The 21,250-nt window shown below is 34.7% G+C and overlaps 2 protein-coding genes across 2 annotated transcripts in view; one reads left to right on the plus strand and one right to left on the minus strand.

The window, feature by feature from the left end:
* The window catches only part of LOC114327867 (cuticle protein 64), a 159,826-nt gene that overhangs the window by 42,279 nt on the left and 96,297 nt on the right, over positions 1-21,250 (plus strand). The gene's annotated exons all lie outside the window — the stretch shown is intronic.
* LOC114327870 (methanethiol oxidase) overlaps positions 1-21,250 on the minus strand; it is a 39,486-nt gene that overhangs the window by 14,881 nt on the left and 3,355 nt on the right. Inside the window, exons 2-5 of the mRNA XM_028276583.1 lie at positions 15,437-15,588; positions 14,695-14,892; positions 12,707-12,866; positions 2,583-2,889 (exon numbers count right to left, since the gene is read on the minus strand). Coding sequence (XP_028132384.1) covers positions 2,583-2,889; positions 12,707-12,866; positions 14,695-14,892; positions 15,437-15,588 — 817 coding nt within the window. The remainder of the gene's footprint in view (positions 1-2,582; positions 2,890-12,706; positions 12,867-14,694; positions 14,893-15,436; positions 15,589-21,250) is intronic.

Below are 21,250 nucleotides of genomic sequence, written 5' to 3' on the forward strand. Positions count from 1 at the left end.
CTCCTAATGCAAGGTTAGGCCTGTTATTCGTCTAACTCGACTGGACTACTCGCTGTTTCTCATGATGTGACCGAGGTATTTTATTTTGACTGTTTTTATTGTGGTTAATACCTCTTTTTATTGTATTCTTAAGAAAACGTTCTGCTTAGTAACGTGGTCGGTATAAGATATCCTCAGGACTTGATGATAAAGCCACATTTCGAAAGCCTCAATTTTCCTGCAAGTGGCGTAGTATGTAAGTGTCCACGACTCAATTCCGTACAACAGTATTGGAAAGATATAACATCTTAGTAACCTGATTTTTGTGGGTATTAATAAATCAATATATTTGAATAACTTAACCATTTTTTGAAATGCAGATCTTGCTTTCTCTATCCTACATTTGATTTCTAGAGAATGGTCAACATTTTCATTGATGTTCGTACCAAGGTACGTGTATGCTATTTGTTGACCGTTCACACTGGTTCGTTCAAATTACTGTTCCTCCTTAAGCATCACCTTAATCTGAGAAACAAGATCAGAAACACCGAGATATGACGTAGAACGAAGATCAGGTATATCTTGGTAGATATGGTAGCAATTAAAAAATGAAATGGCGCTGGGCCGGTGACATAGCTAGATATGATGACAACAGGTGCACACGGAGAATCCTAGAATGGAGACCATGGAGAATGACAAGAAGCATGGGAAGACCTCAAAGGGGTTGGGTAGATGACATAATAGCAATGGCAGGCAAAGGGTGGATTAAATTGGCATAAGATAGAAAAAATAGTAGCAATTTGAAGAGACCTATATTCAGTAGTGGACGGGAAATGGTTGACGAAGAAGAAGATTGTATTGTTAAATTGTAATTAATTCAATATTTTTTATCCCTTTCAATAAACAAAACTGTTCAGAGTTTTAAATTCAAATCTTAGTTCAAATCAAATATAAACAAAACCTGCCTTTATCTTGTTCAGAGTTTGTTAAAGACGTGAAAGTGAAGAAGAATGTACCTATAAGTCTGTAGTTGTCTAACTTTAATTTGGTTTGGTCTATTTATTCTATACTAAACTAAAATCACAATAAAGATGCACTAGAAATAAACAAACCAAGAACAGGGCCGTAAGTACGATGTTGGGGGCCCCGGGGCAAACGTGATCTGGGGGCCCATCAAAAAATCATCTGGAAAACGTTTTACAAAGTTGATTGCTTCGTTTTGAAGGTCTTGTTCGTTTGCATTCAACATAAAATCAGTTTAAACCAGCGTTTCCCAACCGGTGGGTCGCGGCGTGGCTCTTACAGTAGCTGAGTAGCGTATCCTAGTAGCCATCATGGGTGAGGGTTGGGTCGCGAATATGAAAACACATCAGAAGGTGGGTCGCCTGACGTAAAAGGTTGGGAACCACTGGTTTAAACAATTCGGTACGTATCTAACACTGCTTTCATTCCTTGAAAGCGAGTGTCTAGCTGATGGCAGAATGTGCCGATCATTGAGTAAAACACGGTTACTCTAAAGCATGACTTAAGATCTTGAAGTCTTTCATCTTCGCACAGTTCATGGAAATGTTATTTCGTCTTCTGCGTTATTTTTATGACTGCATTATTATTAATGATTCTAGATTCTTTTTTCAGTTGTGTCGCGTCGTCTCTTTCATTTATTTTGTTACTTGTCAGAACTAGACTTGAAAGGCGCTTCAAAACATCGTAAAATCTGTGTTTCAATGTATTGACTGCATCAAATCTTCCAGCCCATCGTGTTGGATTGAGAGGTTTTAGAGTCACTTTCGAGGAACAACTTTCAGATTGGTATGAGGACTTCAGTGTCTCCCAACGAACGATACTGTTCGTTGGAAGTTGAAAAAAAAATATGAAGATATGAAATATGAAGGTTTATTTAGAGAAAATGCAGGAAGCGGTAAACCAGATTGCTGAGAAGATACAGAAAATGGAAAAGGTGGAAGAAAAATTCGAGAATACGTTAAAATTCGATATGGAAACAGTGGAAGAAAAATTGATGGAGATAGGAAGATGTCAAAAAGGAGAAGACCGTCGGGAAGTAAAATTTGGTGGAGATATTAGAAAACGACATCCAGCACCTTTCATTAAAATCCTAAAAAACAAATTCCAACATATGCAGAAGTTCGAAGACTGCAAAGAAATTATAAGAAGCCATCTAAAAGACGGAGCTGCTTTGTGGTTTGAAAGCAAAGAAAATGAGGTGATTTCATGGAGAGATTTTGAGACAAAATTTTTTTATAATGGTGCAGGTGAAACAGGATAAAATCTATCATTGAAATTAGTTGTTAGAATTAATATGCCGGGTACTTATTACAATCTGGGTACCTATTACAATACTGGGGGCCCCGGGGCACTGCCCCGGTCGCCCCAATGGTAGTTACCGCCCTGACCAAGAAACGTTGAATGTTACGAGGAGCACTCCCAAATCATAATTGACAATGTATATACATTGTAAATCCCAAATCATGATTTACAAAGTTTATACATTGTAAATCATGATTCGGGAGTGCTCCTCGTAACATTCAACGTGTCTTGGTTTGTTTATTTCTAGTGCATCTTTAATGAGATTTTAGTATACCTACCTAAAGATATTTGCATTAACAGCACAACCAACATATCCTTGTGGTTTTTTGGGGTTGTGTAAAAATCTGACTTCTAGCGGTGCAATGCCGTCTTCACCTAAATTAATGCTTTGAATAAATTCTCTTTTCTTCCACGAGAAGAAGTTAAGACTTCTTCCGTAAATTTCGGGTCTTGTGTCGGACGGTTGAAAACCCTTCTTGAATACTTTTGGAACACCCCATTCCGTAGCTACCATAGTGTCGAAGTAGGGTTGGTACCAGAAATCGTAATTGTATTTTGGTGCTTTGTCACCTTTGAGCCAAGTTCCTGGAATAAAATATAAAGATTATTTGATAATTTATTTTATAGATTTTATTTAATGTTGCTGACTGCAAATCTTTTGCTATCAATTATTAATCAGTGGCGGCTCGTCAGAGGAGGCTTAGCCTCCGCAGAAAATTTTTACACACGCTACACTATTTTGTTTATCTTGAATCGCGAAAAACAACAAGCACACTCACTATTATACAACGTCTATTCCATATAATCACTAAATATCCAAACGCACAAAGCATTAGCATTAGAACGCATGATTGCGTCTCAGTTTTTTTTATTATTATTGTAGGCAGGACCCTGGGTTATCCCGAGATGCATGAACGGATCCGAGAAGCCGACCAGCCTCCGTTGCTAATGCTCCGCGTAGCTCAGCAGGCGTTTAAGGAGACTCGGTCTCCTAGCAGTGGCATCTACGGTGCCATCATCCGCTGCCCGGAGATTTACCAACGGAGGCTAACTAGCTTCTCGGCTCCGTTGCGTGCATCTCGGGACAACGAATTTTAGGGTCCTGACTAAAAATAATGAAAAAACTAATAGTGCGAATTTTGTTATAAACTTTGGTATGTGGGGTTAGAATAATATTTGGAACAACTTGTCCAAATAACTTTTTCCAATATTTATAACGCAAAGCAAAATATCGGTAATTTATCGTGTTTTTGGATTTGCAGTAGTCCGCGTTTAGGATTAACAAAATTCAGTTGAGTATCTTAAAAAATTTGAACCTTCAACCTACATGGACTGCAAAATTTCAAATCTGTATTTATTTTGATATGCATATCTCAGTGGCGACGCGTGACTTTTTCTGAAGTGTTATCAAAACCAGATCCAAAAAATCTTATTTAAAAAAATGAAGATATGGCTAAATGTATATATATATATACACTCACCGGCACAAAATTCAGCCACCCAAAATTTTTGATTAAGTTTGACAATTTATAACTTTATTATTTATACTTCGATTTTAAAGATTCTTGCACGAGTTTGTAGGTATATGTATTGATGTCAATTGCTATTATTCCGGTAACAAAAAATTGCTTAGATGGTATTATACGGGGGTGAACGTAAGCGTTGTTTTTTCTCCTAACTTTAAAAAATTCTGTGGAAAATTGGAGGGCTGATTTTGTTTCATACTCTTTTTGTATTATCCTGGAGGTATCACTAAGGTCTTGTTTTTTGAATTATCTGAATATCTCTTTTCTTGTAACTGCTGTAAAAAAACACTGCTTTGAAGGTTTATTTAATTAAAAATACCAAACGCACTAAAATTAACAAAACAAAACAAATTTAACAACAAAACAAAACAATTCAATAACGGTTATGTCCGCCTCTTGCAGCAACGACTGCTCGCAATCTGTTTAACATCTAATAAAGATGTGTTTTCCTTGCCTGGGGAATAGCCCGATATTCCTCTACCAGGGCCATAACTGTACCAAATTTTCTGGAGGCCTAGGATGACGGCAAATAGCTTTTTTATTTATCCCATAAATGCTCAATATGATTGAGATCTGGGCTGCATGCGGGCCATTCTAATCTTATCAATCCAACCTCAATTGTACGAGTCAATCAGTGTTTTTATTTACAAAAAATGGTACAGCTCTTACAAGAAAAAATATATTCGGATAATTCAAAAAACAAAATGTTGGTGATGCTTCCGGGAAAATATGACAGGACTATGAAACAAAATCAGCTATTCCATTTTTCCACAGAATTTTTTAAAATTAGGAGAAAATACAACGCTTCCTTTCACCCCTGTACAATGACATGCAAGCAAAATTTTTTGTTACCGGAATAATATCAAACAATATGAATACATGTACCTACAAACTGGTGTAAGAATCTTGAAAATCGGAGCACAAATAATAAAGTTATAATTTGTCAAACTTAATAAAAAATTTTGGGTGGCGGAATTTTGTGCCGGTGAGTGTAGCTTCAATAATATCATTTTGTATATCACTTGAAACTCTTGAAAAAACAGATGTTTCTAGATGTTGACAAAATTTTTGATCTTTTTTGGCAATTAATGTTAACAATTCCCTGTAATTGCCTGGATTGTCAGTGTCGTCGCACTCAAAATGACCACGAAACGCTAGTTCTTGTTTGACCCAAAAACATACAGTATCTATTATAAGTGTGCTAAGGATATACCTATCTATTTTTTTTAACAAATTCATTATGTTTAGCAATATTTGCTTTAAAAGCTTGGTTAAGAGAACTTTTGATTTTTGTTTTGCCAAACTGAATGAAATTGGGTATACATCTTACATGTAGGTAACGGAGAAATTTCATGTCTCCTTTTTAAAAATCTAACACTATTTAAATCGTGAACCTGGTCCACCCATTTTTCTGTAGAAACCAGAAGACATGGCCAACAATACAGTATGTTTTTCCTGCAACCATAATATAACCAAGGATTTTCACTGTACCAACTAAATTTAAAATATCGAACTACTTTTGTTGATTCCTTTTTTAAATTGTTTAAAATAGGTCTTTCATTTTTAATCTCATTTTTTTCTTCAAAATTATACAAGGAGAATTACTTTTCACGTAGTTGATCGATTAAGAAGCGACACTCATCCATGGTTAACTGCACGCACACTTCTTTATAGGTACTGTCACCAATTTTAAATTTGGTAACAGCGCTACTGATACACAGCGCGCTTATGCCGTCGCTTCTTCAAAATTTTCAGTCACTAGCCGGTCCCGAGCGCCAGCGTGGGTATATAACCATTGTAACCAAAAATGAGGCTGGTAACAGAGTATATTAAAGTGCAACTGAGTCACATAAACTCGCCAATATTTTCGTGTCTACGAGTAGTTGGCTATTTACTGAGTTAGGTACTATTACCACATAATATAATAATATATTTCTATTGGTAAAAATATTGGTAAATAGAATTATTCATCGTCATAAAATATTTATTTGCAAGATTTTTAACTGTTACCAATGGTAACAGTGGTTACATGGACGCTTCGCCAGTGGCATATTTATCTACTTACAAAGATGGAATTGTTAACGAATAAACGACACAAACATTGGTATTAAACTTTTACAATTAGACTAACTATTTATAAATGGTTATGATATTATGAAAATGTAAATAAAAAATGGTCAAAAAAATGGTGCCTCAAATTACATTTTTTGGCGCATTTTTTTGATAATGCGAATTTGTCTAGATATTTTACAGTTAGGTATAGCCTCTCCTATTGTAAAAATCTCGAGCCGCCACTGCTATCAATAGTACATTAAACAACATTGAACAACTGATAAACGGTTAGAACGCGATACTGACGGACAATACTACGAATCAAGTAATAAAAATTATACTGGAAACTGGAATATAAACATCCAACCAACATGACCACACCAAAGCCATCAATCCATGAAGAAGAACCCGACCATCGATAGAAAAAATAGGTAATAAATATAAATGGTCTAACGCTGAAGTCTCCTTTCAGATGCCCCGATCTACCACTTGGTACTAAAATCTCTATCATCATCAGATACTATGTATTTTTTAGGTCTGGACGTTTTCTGATCGATGGAAGAATACATGAAATGGGGTTTAGAGGTAAACATAAAAAAACACAATATCTACACATCGGCAGAGCTGCACCGGGTACTGATAAATTGTACTCGGGTACAGAGTACCGGGTACTTTTCATATTAAAGGAACGAGTACAGAGTACCGAGTACATTGCTCCAGAAAAGTACTCAGAGTACAATACTCAAAGTACAATTACCCGAATTTCTCGGGTACTTATTTCGAGTACATTCGAATGTAAAACCCGAAAAAAGGTAAGAAGGTAATACATAATTATCTCTGCATCTCTAAATATATTTGAGGCGCTCAGAGCAACACACAGCCTAACCCACAAATTGAGCATTTTTAGATTAATACATCAATACAACCACAAACATTGGACATTGGATCTATTGATCAACAGTAGTCTACACAACCTAGCTTCATATTTGGCTAGATGGCACTATATAATTTATTGTTGCCTTGACAAATATACTGGAAATACGAATGCAACAGTGGCCTAACCCTCAATAGCGTGGCTTAGGCCAATGTTGATTTTACAGTTAGTAAACATCTATCAACAAGTGTTCATTGTATCAGAATAATAGTAATATTTAATAATTTAATTTGTCATATCAATTCCTATTTAGTAGCCAATTTTGTGGCTTATTACGAACTAAAATAGTAAATTAGTAATACAAAGTATTAATTTGTCTTAATGTATTAATTAAAATAAATAATTCTTCTGCGTCTTATTTAATTTGTAAAGGGTGTTTCTGTCGGTACTCGGTAGCCTACTGTGTACAGTCCCTCTTTATACTGTGGTACATGATATAATGAAACCGAAGATATGACACCACGCAGCTCCTGGTGACGTCAATACGTGACGATTCCGACATTTTGTCATTTGTTGTTGTTTGTTTCCATGGTTTGTTTATGCTATTTATATATACACAGGTTGTAAGCTTTCAACGATTGTTATTAGTATTTATATGTCATCGGGTTTGCAAATACAACATAATTAACACATTTTTGTTTATTAAAGTTAATAAAAAGTGTTTTGTTAAATGTATTCTATTTTTTATTTAACCCAAAAACCTATTAAAGCTTGAAAAGGAAGTATTAAGTTTATGTTGAAATTTAGTATTAACAAGAGCTCTGGATAATAGGTAAGAGACATAGAATAAATCATCTAAGAATCATAGCTACAACCTGTTATGCACAACTTCCAGTTCAAACAAGAAAGAAAATTGACAAAAAGGCAATCAAACGTTATTTGATTGGTTTAGACGAAGAACATACAGAATTTTTGTTGAGGATGAGAATAAGGTCACATTGGCAAGAGATGTTAAACATTTGGAAAAACTGGTTGTCAGAAACGGGTTCAATTGCCTCTACAATACCTCCTTATAGAAAATAATTCTAAAAATGACCATGATTATATAGCTATTTCTCAATTAGAACAAAATGAGATAGATAATGAAATAATGTCACAGAATGGTGAAGATGACCATAAAAGAATCGGTAGATATGGAAACAGGAAGATATAACCTAAGAAATTGTGATCAAACTAAAAAGGCTTCACACAAATTTTCCCTGCAGAACAAGTTACAGTTGTGATGACCAAACCTCTAACGAAAATAAGATTCCACATCCTCCCAAAGACGGGACTGATGTAGATGCGAAAAACCTTTTTAATAACGGAAAGTGTTGAAATTTAGTAGGTATTAATATGGTTTTTCTCATTGGGTGCGTTCGGACGACCACAGCGGCTGGACAGCTGAGCCAGCAGTAGCTGTCAGACGTCACCGCTGGAAGCCAGCCGCTGAGAGATTTACTAAGCTTTCCCTATCACGGCTGGATGCAACCACTCAGCCGATTTCTGCTGGCAGCCAGCCGCTATGGTCGTCCGAACGCACCCATTGTATTCAGTGAATGTCATATTAGTGTGTTAATAATTTTAATGAAAACATCACTATTTTAAGTGCACATTTGCCTATTTTATCTTTAATAAATCCATAATTCACAAAAGTTTATATCCATTACTTTATCACTACGTTTGGTAAAAGGAAATTTAACATAAATAATCCGTAATTTTGTTACCAGAATGCTTCCACTCATGTTATCCATAGGTTATTTCAAATTGGCGCTGCTAACTAGTCACGTATTGGCGTCATGCGCAGAACCGAACGAATTACCATAATATTTTCTCGGAAGGCTTTGTACACAATGATGAAAGACGATACGACGTGACGACCCAAACATACCAAAAATGTATATTGCTAAGTAATAATAAAAATTTTTACTACCTAATAGTATTTTGCGAGCAATTATGAAGAACTTCAACATCTGATTAATAGGATTACCACAACGTGTGATGAATATGGACTCAAGCTAAACACCGCAAAGACCAAGGTGATGGTTGTCAGTAAGACGCCAATACAACCGGAAGTAGTAACAGCTTATGGTGAACAATTAGAGAGAACTAACAGTATCACCTACCTTGGTTGTAATCTAAATGAGAACTGGGATATAAGCAAAGAAATTAGAATACGTATAGAGAAGGCCAGAGCTGCATTCTTTAAGATAAAGAAACTTTTATGTGGAAACAACATTACTTTGAATCTTAAAATTAGATTAGTGAGATGTTATGTGTTCTCTACTCTTTTGTACGGTGTCGAAGGTTGGACTTTAACAGATACTCTTCTCAAGAAATTGGAAGCCTTTGAAATTTGGGTATACCGAAGAATCCTACGAATAAGTTGGGTGGATAGAGTTCGTAACGAAGTTGTTTTGCACCGGATGGGAAAAGTCACAGAAGTCGTCAGAACAGTTAAAAATCGAAAAATTGAATATTTTGGCCATGTTATGCGACACCCAGAGAGATATAATATACTCCATTTAATAATACAAGGCAAGGTAGACGGAAGAAGAGGGCCAGGTCGAAGAAGAATGTCATGGCTTAAAAACCTGAGAGAATGGTATAACAGATCCTCTGCATCCCTTTTCCGAGCTGCCGTTAACAAAATTGCTATAGCCAATTTGATAGCCAACGTTCGATAATCGAGCACGGCACATGAAGAAGAAGAATAGTATTTTGAGAAATACGCAATAAACTTAATGCAAATTATTTAGTTTATTTTATTATGTCAAAGAATACACCACCCACGATGGTGTATTATTCTTTGATTATGTGAATAACACTTTATGTGAATAAAACTTTTCCCAGGGTACTTATATGCAAATATCAACCCATTTTTTCAATAAATAAAATGAACAGGTAGATTTACATAATTAGTTAAGTCTTGATTATCAACAACAAAGTATGTATCTGGAACGAGATCGATTTCTTCTTTCATTATTTTGTGCAAATACTATCTATAGTAGCACCTTTTTGTGTTTATTATTATAAATATTTAATAAAAGTGCTCTAACCTTAATGCAAAATGGATTACCTACGAATTTTCTTTTATATTAATGAAGGTAGGTTTAATTATCACATAACATACATTTTAAGTAACTAAAAAATTAAGAATTCAGTACTTATTGGTAAAAAACTTGGCCTATCCAACAATTTTAAATAAAGCAACAGTGGCCTAATCCACATTTTTTCTTTAACCCGCGAGTAGTCGCGCCGTTAGATAGAATCTCACATTTTATCCTTTTTCGCGATAAATTGATGAACAATTTTGCAATTTTGAAAAAATTTCGTAAGTGCCTCGAGGAAGGTTTTTTTCTTCTTCTTTTTGTGGAATTTATGGCTTTGGGGAGAGCCAATTGTATAGCTTTAATAATTGTTAGAAATGATATTTCTAACATAGCAAGTAAATAAAAATACTATAAAATAAAAATTTGTTGTAAATTCGTATTTAAATTCGTATTGTGAGATGAAATCTAACACGCGACTCTTCACGTTACAGAAGTGAGCGCGACTACTCGCGGGTTAAATTACTATCAAAATTTTTCTCACTATGCATCATTCGAAACATAATAAAAAACTAAATTAAAAAATATCTCAATATAAATTTTAATTACCATAGTGTTAGAATACTATTAAATCAAATTTGAATACGCGTTTTTGCGTGTGGCTATTAATTTGCTCTCTCACATGCAGCGACAAGTTTAGACTTGCAAAAAGTACTCGGAAAATGTACTCGTATAATAAACGCGGGACCCGGGTATTTTACCCATATGCTACGGGTACGAGTACCGGGTACTTTATTGAAAATGTACTCGATGCCGGGTACTAAGTACCCAAAATGTACTCAGAGTACAAAATTAGATTACTTGTACCCGGGTATTGCCCAGCTCTGCACATCGGGACCAAATACAACAGGAAGACCTAGATCTTGACGGAAGTGACTACATCAGGGGTTGTACAGAGTATATATCTAGGGATTAAAACAAATAGTGGAAGAACGGAACCCAGTATAGATGCTAGAGTGACGAAGGCTAGAAAGGTTACTAGAGCCCTAAACCATACCCTGTCTTGTGGCAACATAACATAACCTTAAATACAAAAAGAGGATGTACGACGTTATGCTGAAACCAATTTTAACGTATGGCTCCGAAGTGTGGCAAATGACAAAACAAACCGAAAATAAGCTGCTTACTACCGAAATGGATTTTTTTAGAAGAGCTGCCAGAATATAGAAATGTGACCATGTTCGAAATGAAAAGATCAGAGAAAAAGTAGGTAAGCAGAAAACAATAGGTACAACGGAAAAAACTCACTTGGTACGGACACGTTCAACGAATGGGAGATGAAAGACTGGAAACAAGGAATTACAAAAGCCATGTCAGAAAGAAATCTACAAGAAAGAGACTGGCTAGATCGACAGGCTTGGTGATTGGGTACCGGAAGGCGTAGAACGCAATAGAACCGGTTACATACACATTTTCTGAAGTTTCTTTAAGAAAGTTCGAGGCCTTTGAGAAGTGGTGTTACAGACTTACAGCATTTTGAAAATTTCATGGGTGGATCGTATGACTAATGTTGAGGTCCTGCGTAAAATGGTCAAGGAATGCTAGATTATTAACACATTCAAAGAGTGCAAATTAGAATATGTTGGCCATGTTATGAGAAATGAACAGAGATATGGCTTGTTGCAACTCATTGTTGCAAGAATATCTTGGCTTTAAAGCCTGAGAAAGCGGTTCAATAAATCTACAATAGGACTACTTGGAATAACAGCACGCAAAGTTAGGACAGCCATGCCGATCGTCAACATCCGGAAAGAATGGGCAACGTAAGAAGAAGAAAGAATCCCCAAAATTTATGAAAACTTAATTACCTAACTTAACAAATTAATAAGTTTGATATCGAGTACAAGATTCGATAAATTGATTTACAGAGAACAATAAAAATATGTATTCAGTTCTTTGATAATGAACAAACATTCGATACATTATAAGATTATAACCATGCTAATAGACACAAAGATAAAAAAGGAGAGATAAAACATACGGCGTTATATAAAATATACAAAACATATGGCTCCAGATAAAAGTGGCGTTAGATAAGGTAATGAAAGCAGTACACTTGAATTAAAAATATTGGTAATGGATAAGAAGACAATCCGAAAATGCAATTATAAATTCCTAAAAGATGTACGAAAATGTTGTATATGGACACCTCTATTTATTACACTATGTACGTATACGAGGAATACAGAGAATCTAGAATGAAGACAATAAGACCAGGAAAGACAACAAGAAGAGATGGGTAGATGGCATAAGAGCAATGGCAAGTAAACAGTGGATATATTGGCGCAAGATAAAGAAAGATGGAAGCAGCTGGGAGAGACTACATTCAGGGGTGGATGATGGCGGGAGCAAGAACAGTGGGAGCGCTAGTTCTATGTGCATTCCTAATCGCATTGCGCAATGATATCTGCTCCTAGGTGAGAATCTAGCCACGGCTAGCCTCCACGCGTTTGCCAAAAAAGATTAATGCCAAAAATCAAAGAAAACCTTCAGAAGAAGAAAGAAAAATCTTTACATACTTAAAGAAAACGTTTGTTACAAATAGACTTGTACTTTCGTGGCAGACTTGGTACTGCAAACAACGACACAAAGGAAAAGAAGCTGGTCCGAGAGGGGTTGGGAACAGTGACTTTTTACTACCCCAAGATTACCCCCAACCTAGAAGAGGCACTGTGCCTAAAGCGACATTTCATAACATGGATTCATTCATTTATCATATTCTCTTAATTTTACTTTTGAAAGTCTGAATATATCGAATACTGATTAAAGTATTTATTTTTAGGAATAAATGATTAACATACCTTTGACTTCAAAAGTTTTGCCATCCAATAAAATAAAATCACATTTCGCGTTTCCTTCGTTATCTCCCATGGTTGAGATCATAACCTCTCCACTGGCTAAACAATGAGCAGTATGGGGAGTCCTGCAGTTGAAACGTCTCATCTCGGTTCCTTCTATAATCTATATTAGATTTGAAATATTATTCTTTTGTCTGATGTAAAATTAAAAACAATATAAACAAGTCTGCAGAGGCAAACTTACTAACATTATTGTATAACGTCTCGTATAAATTGTTAACTTATATATCTTTGATTCTCGAGCTTTTCCATAACTTTGATTCTCGAGAATTAAAACCTTTGATTAGACGCTTAAAATTTAGGTTTTTTTTATCTATTTTAATAATTCGTTGAATCTAAATATTGCAGATTAATAAATCAGAAGGTAGAAATCATTAACGACAACGTCTGTTGGCGTACTTAGGAGACAAACAGCTGAATTTTTAGGCGGCCAAAAAATAGTTAAATGCTCGTGACTTGAACTATGAGAAAACAGTATAGAAAGTACTAATACAGGGTATTAGTAAATAAGTATGACAAACTTTAAGGAGCAATTCTACATGAACAAATAATGATCGTTTTATCTATAAACGTATGTCCGCAAATGCTTCGTTTCCGAAATACGGAGTGTTGAAATTTTTATTACAAAGTGCCCATTTATTTACTGCTCCGGTTAAAGACCGGTTAAACTATGAAAATGAAATTTGGTTTGTTTTAAGAAGTAGTTATTGTGCATTTTTTGACATACAATTAAGAATTTTGTATTCATCATTGGCGCGCCTACGGGTAATGGTCTGAATTTTTTAAAGAAAAAATAGTACGCCACTGAGATATTTCGAATTAAAAATTATTTTTAAATTCCACGTCTAATTTATGATAAAAAACCCTTCTTGTCTTTTTTTCATATGGTTCACCGTTTTTATGCAGAAAAATAAAACATCTTGACGCCTATTTTTAATTTTTTAATACATTATCAAGAAATATCCAATATAATAATACTAAACTGGAACAATAACAGAAAATATTACTAATAAGATTTTAACTAGGTGCAGAGCTACAACAAATGTTAAAAATGACCTCCTTAAAACATCTTAATGTTTACAAAGTATTTGAACTAAGTTTCTATGCACATGGAAACTACCTCAAATACATTGTAAGCGTCAAGATGTTTTATTTTTTGTATAAAAACGGCGCCTTGTATGAAAAAAAGGCAGGAAAGATTTTTTGTCGTAAATTGAACGAGGGATTCAAAACTGATTTTTAGTTTGACATATCTCAGAGGCATACTATTTTTTTCTTAAAAAAATTCAGACCATTACGCGTACGCACGCCAATGATGAATATAAAATTCTTCTGTTACCTATAAAGGAGATCATTTTAAACATTTCTTGCAGCTTTGCACCTAGTTAAAATCTTATTAGTAATATTTTCTGTTATTGTTCATTATATTGGATAGTTCTTGATAATGCATGTATTAAGAAATGAAAAATACGCGTCAAGATGTTTTATTTTGCTGCATAAAAACGGTGCACCATATGAAAAAAGGCAAGAAAGCTTTTTTATCAAAAATTAAACGAGGAATTTAAAAATAATCTTTAATTTGAAATATCTCAGTGGCGTACTATTTTTTTCTTTAAAAAAATCAAACTATTACCCGTATGCGCGCCAATGATGAATACAAAATTCTTAATTGTATGTCAAAAATGCGCAATAACTACCTCCTAAAACTCACCAAATTTCATTTTCATAGCCCTACTGGTCTTAGAGCAATAAATAAATTGGTACTTTGAAATAAAAATTTCAACACCCCGTATCTCGGAAACGAAGCATTTGCGCACATATGTTTATAGAGCAAACCGGCATTATTTTTTCAGGTAGAATTAGCTGATCTTAAAGTTTTTCATACTTATTTACAAACACCCTGTATAAAAGTAATTTTTTAAATTTATTACTTTGTGAAATTCTGGTGCCTTTGGATTCTTTCCAACATCCACTACGTAAATCCTGTCAGATCCCAAAGCCGGTAGAATAAGTTTGTCCCTGACAAGACCATTACAACAGCCTGTGGAACTGTGACAGCTGGAACAGACATTCCAACCAGAGTGGTGAAGCTCATCGTTCTTGTGACCAGTTCTTAAACGATGGATAATCTGAAAAGATAATTATTTAGATTTAGATTCATATATGCTTTTTCTCATGAGGATCTTTCAGTGCGTCACAGTTTTTCGATTACTTTCTAACGCATTAAATTGTATGTGACAGAAAAAAAACGCACGTCGGTGATTACATTCCGTCGGTGACATTTATAACATTTATTCTAGTTGTCAACAGATGGCGCTATAATCGAAAATAATATAATTTGCGAATTATATAATATATCTACGAATATAATCTGTACAATTTATAAGACTATACAAATCAAAGAAAATACCATTTTATAAATGCAATAAACACAATTGATTTGTTTTTATGCCAAATTGCAAATAAAATGTGACAACTGTCAGATTTAACTAAAATATCATGTTAGAATAAATGTCATAAATGTGTATTATCACGGACTTACCTTTTTTCTATCATTTGTGACGCACTGAAAAATGCACATGAAAAGAAGATAATTCATAAATTTAGAGAATAAGTACTGCAGAATCAATGTTGTTAACTATATATTACCTAATTACTTAACATATATCTCACCTGGCAATATGTCGGTGACTCCGGATCAACGTCTACCGTCGCCAAAAGATCGGTTTTATCTTCCCCTTCATTTGGATTAATGCAAACTACGTACATAAGCTTTTCTTTTGGGCCATTTTTCATGGCATCAAGTGGAGTAGCGTAACCAGGACCTAAAAGCAGGAGGATGTAATTAATGTCGGTGAAGGAACCATTTGAAGGGTACAGGCAAAGAAGGTGCTATGTCAAAATAATAAGTTTCGAGAAAAATGGTTTTAAAGGTTAAGACTCTCTGGTGTTTGTAATTATTTATGCACTGACGAAAACTCGTTTATTTAATAAATTTGCTGGAATTACAGTGATGACATCAGCCTACGTGTACCCAACATGGCATAGCACTTTTTTCGCCGGGACCGCGAGGGACTGCACAACATGACTTAGCCTGACTAGAGAAATTAAAATATGTTGTTATTTTTGACTGAGCACGTTCATAGCGGTGATTGATTTATAGAATGGTAGTCGAGATTGCTGGCTAACAGAGGGGACCAGAAACTCATTTTTTGAAAAAATTTACATAGCACCTTCTTTGTCTGTACCCTTCATTTGCAATCTTAGATTTTCAGATAATACCACAATTCCTACAAACTACGAAACTACTAAGCAAAATGGATCTAATACTAAAAAAATTTCAAACCAACAGAAAGTAGGCTCAAAAATAAACAAGATTTCCAGCACCTTAACAAATTCAACAAAAGCAAAGGCAATTCAATTTGGTTCCTGGTTCTATTATTTCAAAATGCAATTAAAAAAGGCAAATATCAGTAATTACAAAATTTGCATCAGATTGTGGAAAGCGCGAGATCTTAAAATAAGAGTGGCCACCGTACATGCGTCAGGTAATGAAGCAGAGAAAAGAATCATACCATTATTTCAAAACAAACATTAAGGTCACATAATATCACATGATATTTTGGATCTTTTTTTGGAGACGCAATGTTTTTTAAAGGATCAGACATTCTTTATTGGACTCACTAATCTTTTATCGGATGTTGATCTAACAGACCTCGAGAATTACCGGCCCATAAGCCTATTAGACCACCTCTACAAGTTATTCACAAGAATAATAACAAATAGAATGAGAACAAAATTGTATTTTTACCAACCTAGAGAACAGGCGAGGTTTAGGAAAAACTTTGGCACTAACGACCACCTACACTGCATAAAAGGAATTATAGAAAAATCTATCAAATACAACCGACCATTGATCCTGGTTTTCGTGGACTTTCGCACAGCATTTGATACGATAGAAATTAACAACATAATGAGAGCATTGAGCATTGGAGGAAAGTCGTATAGATTATCGGTACTTCAAACTGATAGCGAACATATACAATAAGGCAACCATGACCGTTCGACTACACAAAGATACCAAATCTATAAAAATCAAAAGAGGAATTAGACAGGGAGATACGTTATCTCCCAAACTCTTTACGGCAGTACTTGAACATGCTTTCAAACAATTGGAGTGGGACGCCAAAGGAATAAATGTCGACGGTGAAAGGCTCTCCCACCTACGATTAGCAGACGACATAGTTCTTATAACAGACAACTTAAAAGAGATTAGAACCATGCTTACTGAGTTAGATGCCGCCTGTAAAAAAGTTGGTTTAAAATAAATTTTGGAAAGACACAATACACGACAAACCTGGTACCAAGCGAAAATCCAAAAGTCGACGTCAACGAAATAGCATTGGACAATAAATATAAATACTTAGGGCATGAAATCCAAATTGCCAGGGACAATCAAACTGCCGAATTACAGAGAAGGATCACCTTAGCATGGGCCGCATATGGAGCTCTATCAGACATCTTCAAGAGCAACTTGCCAAATTATTTGAAAAGGAAGACGTTCAACCAATGTGTGCTTCCAGTCATGACTTACGGCGCCGAAACATTATCGTTAACCCAGGCCACAGGAACGAACCTTAGAGTGACCCAACGAAGAATGGAACGGTCACTATTTGGACTGACTCTCAGAGACAGTGTCAGAAACACTGAGTCAGAAACACTCAGAAGAAATCAGAAGAAGGACAGGCGTCACAGATATCATAGAGCGAGTAGCATGGCTGAAGTGGAATTGGGCAGGCCATGTAGACAGAATTAAGGACGGGAGGTGGACCCAAAAAATTACAGTGTGGAGACCAAGAGAAGACAGAAGAAGTAGAGGTAGACCACCTACACGATGGACAGACGACGTCAAAAGGATTGCTGGGAATTGGTTGCAGAAAGCCCAAGATCGACAAAACTGGAAGAAATTAGGGGAGGCCTATGTTCAACTTTGGATGCAGAAGGCTGGATGATGATGATGATGATGATGATGTACAAAAATATTATAATAACCTCTTTTAGGGCGAGTTGGAAGTGTTCATTGGTGAACCATTACATTTGTCTAATTTTATTTGGAAATTACGCTTTCCATTTTATTAAATTGATAAATAGCCAGATCTAATAATCCTATTTATATACCCACCTACATAATATTGTGCAAGTTTAATAAATAAAACTATGGGTTCGCTTATATACAACTATTTATTTACAACTTTACAGTTCGAATTTACCTTAACTAACTATACTAACAACAGCGTTTCTATTTAAAAGAAAATGAGTAGTAGAAAATTTCAGAAGAAGGATTTGTCTATCTAGTCTAGGCGCCAAATAGAGGTCACTGTGTCCTTTTCAATTCTGATGGACAAACTCAATGGTTTCTTATGGATTTTTGGCTGCTGATTACGAATTTCGAGGATGGATTTCGATCCGAGGGGTCAAAAAATTGTTATAAACAATTTCATTGTTTATAAGGCTCCGGCTCATAAACTAAAAGATAAAAAAATGTTTCAAATAAAATTTGCTCCTTAATAAAAAGCGAAGAAAAAACTTTTACTAAACTTAAATCCAACAATTAGAACTCAAGATATTGCAAAATTAGTGCACAATACAAATTGCAAATTGCAAATAAGTATTTTTCGAAGCTTTATCGATCGTAGCTCGGCTTCTACGAATGCAAATGAGTCTTTGATAATCTCATTTTAAAGCTTAATTAATAGGCTTCCAAACAAAGTTTGTGAAATTACTTTATCTTCATTTGTTTTAAAGTTATACCCGTTTGAATTTATAATTTTCTTAAAAAAATTGTACATTAATTTGTTTATAAGGGTTTCAAACAAATTTGAGCTATAAAAATTTATATTTTAATTAACAATAATGATAGAAGAACTCATAAGAAACAACTTGAGCTTCTGAAAATGTTCGAAGTTTAATTTTGCCCAAGATATAGATATTTTGGCTACGAATTTCGTCACTTACTTGACTGTGAGCCGATCTTGCGCCTCATAGCGCGCCATTAAAATATCGATATCTTGGCCAAAAATACACCTACGAACATTTACATAAGCTATAATTGTTCCTTTTGAGTTTTTATATCATTATTGTTAATTAAAGTATAACTGTTTATAGCTCAAATTTGTTTGAAACCCTTATAAACAAATTATTGTACAATTTCTTTAAGAAAATTATAACTTCAAACGCAGTGGTGTCATGGCAAAATTAGCAGTGCCGGAACGCAATGCCGGAACGCACTGCTAATTTTTGTTTACAAAACCTAAATTCTCTATTTATTTTTTTTTCTTTTCTTAACCAGTGCCGAAACGGCGATCCCGCGCGTTCCCGCACCATGACACCACTGTTCAAACGGTATAACTTATGAACTACTACAAACTACTAAGGTACTAAAACAAATGAAGAAAAAGTGATTTAACAAACTTTGGAAGCCTATTATATGCTTTAAAATGAGATCTTCTAAGGCTCATTTGAATTAGTAGAAGCCGAGTTACGATCGATAAAGCTTCGAAAAATACTTATTTTGCAATTTGCGATTTGTATTGTGCAATAATTTTACAATATCTTGAGTTCTAATTGTTGAATTTAAGTTTAGTAAACGTTTTTTCTTCGTTTTTTATTAAGGAATAAATTTCATTTGAAACATTTTTTTTATCTCTTTTAGTTTATGAGCCAGAGCCTTATAAACAATTAAATTGTTTATAACGATTTTTTGACCACTCGGATCAAAATCCACCCTCGAAATTCGTAATCAGCAGCCAAAAATCCATAAGAAACCGTATAGTTTGTCCATCATAATTGAAAAGGACGCGGTGACCCCTCTGGCGTCTAGACTAATCTCTATTTCACCAGTATTTCGAACGTCCTTCGCATAAGTTCTGAAACACCTATCCCCGTGTATCACGTCTCGGTGATTTCGAGAACATGGTTTGAGTTGGAACGGTTATCAGGTTGGAACAGGGAAGATCAAAAATAACCTTATCCGTTACAATATAGTTCCTATAAAATAATAATTCCACAAAAGAAGAAATTAAAGAAATAATAAAAGATATGAAAAATCACAAAAGCTCCGGTTAGAGTGGCATTGTGAGAACTTAAAACACGGAGGACAGGTCTCACTAAAAAACAAGTCCATTATAATGCTCATACACAAAAAGGGAGATATACCTCAATGCGCAAACTATATGTTTGTTATAGTTGAAATATGTTTGTTAGAGATAATATACAAAGTGCTCACCATACTTATCAAAAAATGACTAGAAAAATATGTGGAGAAGAGTCTAGGAGAATACCAGGAGGATTTCGCAAGAAAACATCAACAACCTAACAAATTTTCATGTTTAAACAAATCCTGATCACAATATGATTACAATATTCCTATGATTACAATATTCCAGCACACGTACTGTTCATTGATTACAAGGTTGATTACGATACAATAGACAGACATAAAGTAATAGAAACGCTAAATGAGTTCCAAGCACCAACAAAAATAATAATATTAGTAAAAAACCATTTGTGGTGTAAAATGCAATGGTACAGTCTCAGAAGAATTCGAAGTGCAAAAAGGAGTTCGTCAAGGAGACCCATTGCCCACATTGTTATTCAAGATAGCTCTGGAAAAAATTGTGAGGGATAGTGGGATAAATAGGTCCGGAACTCTTTTTTACAAGGAACACCAATGCTTGGCGTATGCTGGTGATGTAGTTGTCATTGCAAGAAGTGGAGAAGAACTGACAAGCACGACAAAAAGACTGTTTGTTAGACTGTTGCTTAGACAGCTAAAACGATGGAAATTATCCATCCAGAAATGAGCCCAAAAGGCTTGTTAGATATACTTACATACACAATATAGTTTGTTAAGATCAGGTTGTTAAAGATCTTTTAAAAACATAAAAATATACAGGGTGTTCCATTAAATATATAGATGATGAAAACTATGCTAGACTGGCGTAAATTACACTGTAGATAGTTACATTTAAATTCATGTTTAAAAAGCGCACATTTGAATTTAAAAGTTGACGTGTATCAGCTTGTTTTATAATAAGGACACGAACAATTTTATTCCATAAGTGAATTTCACACTATGTAATTGCAAAATTTGACCCTGTAATATTCATAATAAGAGCACAGGAGTTCTTAGGAATCAAACAAAATAAAATTAGTAACAAGCTTTGGTGGAATGAAGACGTCGAAAATGCGGTAACAGAAAAGAAAAGATTATACCATGAATGGTTGAGTACAAAATGTGACGCAGACAAAGACCGATATAATGAAATGAAGAAGAAAACTAGAAAGATAATTATGACCTCCAAAAATGAGACATGGGACAGAAAGTGCAGAGAGATAGAATCTTATATTGGAGGGCGACAATGCACTGAGGCGTGGAAGTTTATAAACTCTGTTAAGAAGCCAACTAACGAGGAAGTGATTCTAAAT

Source organism: Diabrotica virgifera, chromosome 3, assembly GCF_917563875.1.
Source record: "Diabrotica virgifera virgifera chromosome 3, PGI_DIABVI_V3a".
Lineage (NCBI taxonomy): Eukaryota > Metazoa > Arthropoda > Insecta > Coleoptera > Chrysomelidae > Diabrotica > Diabrotica virgifera.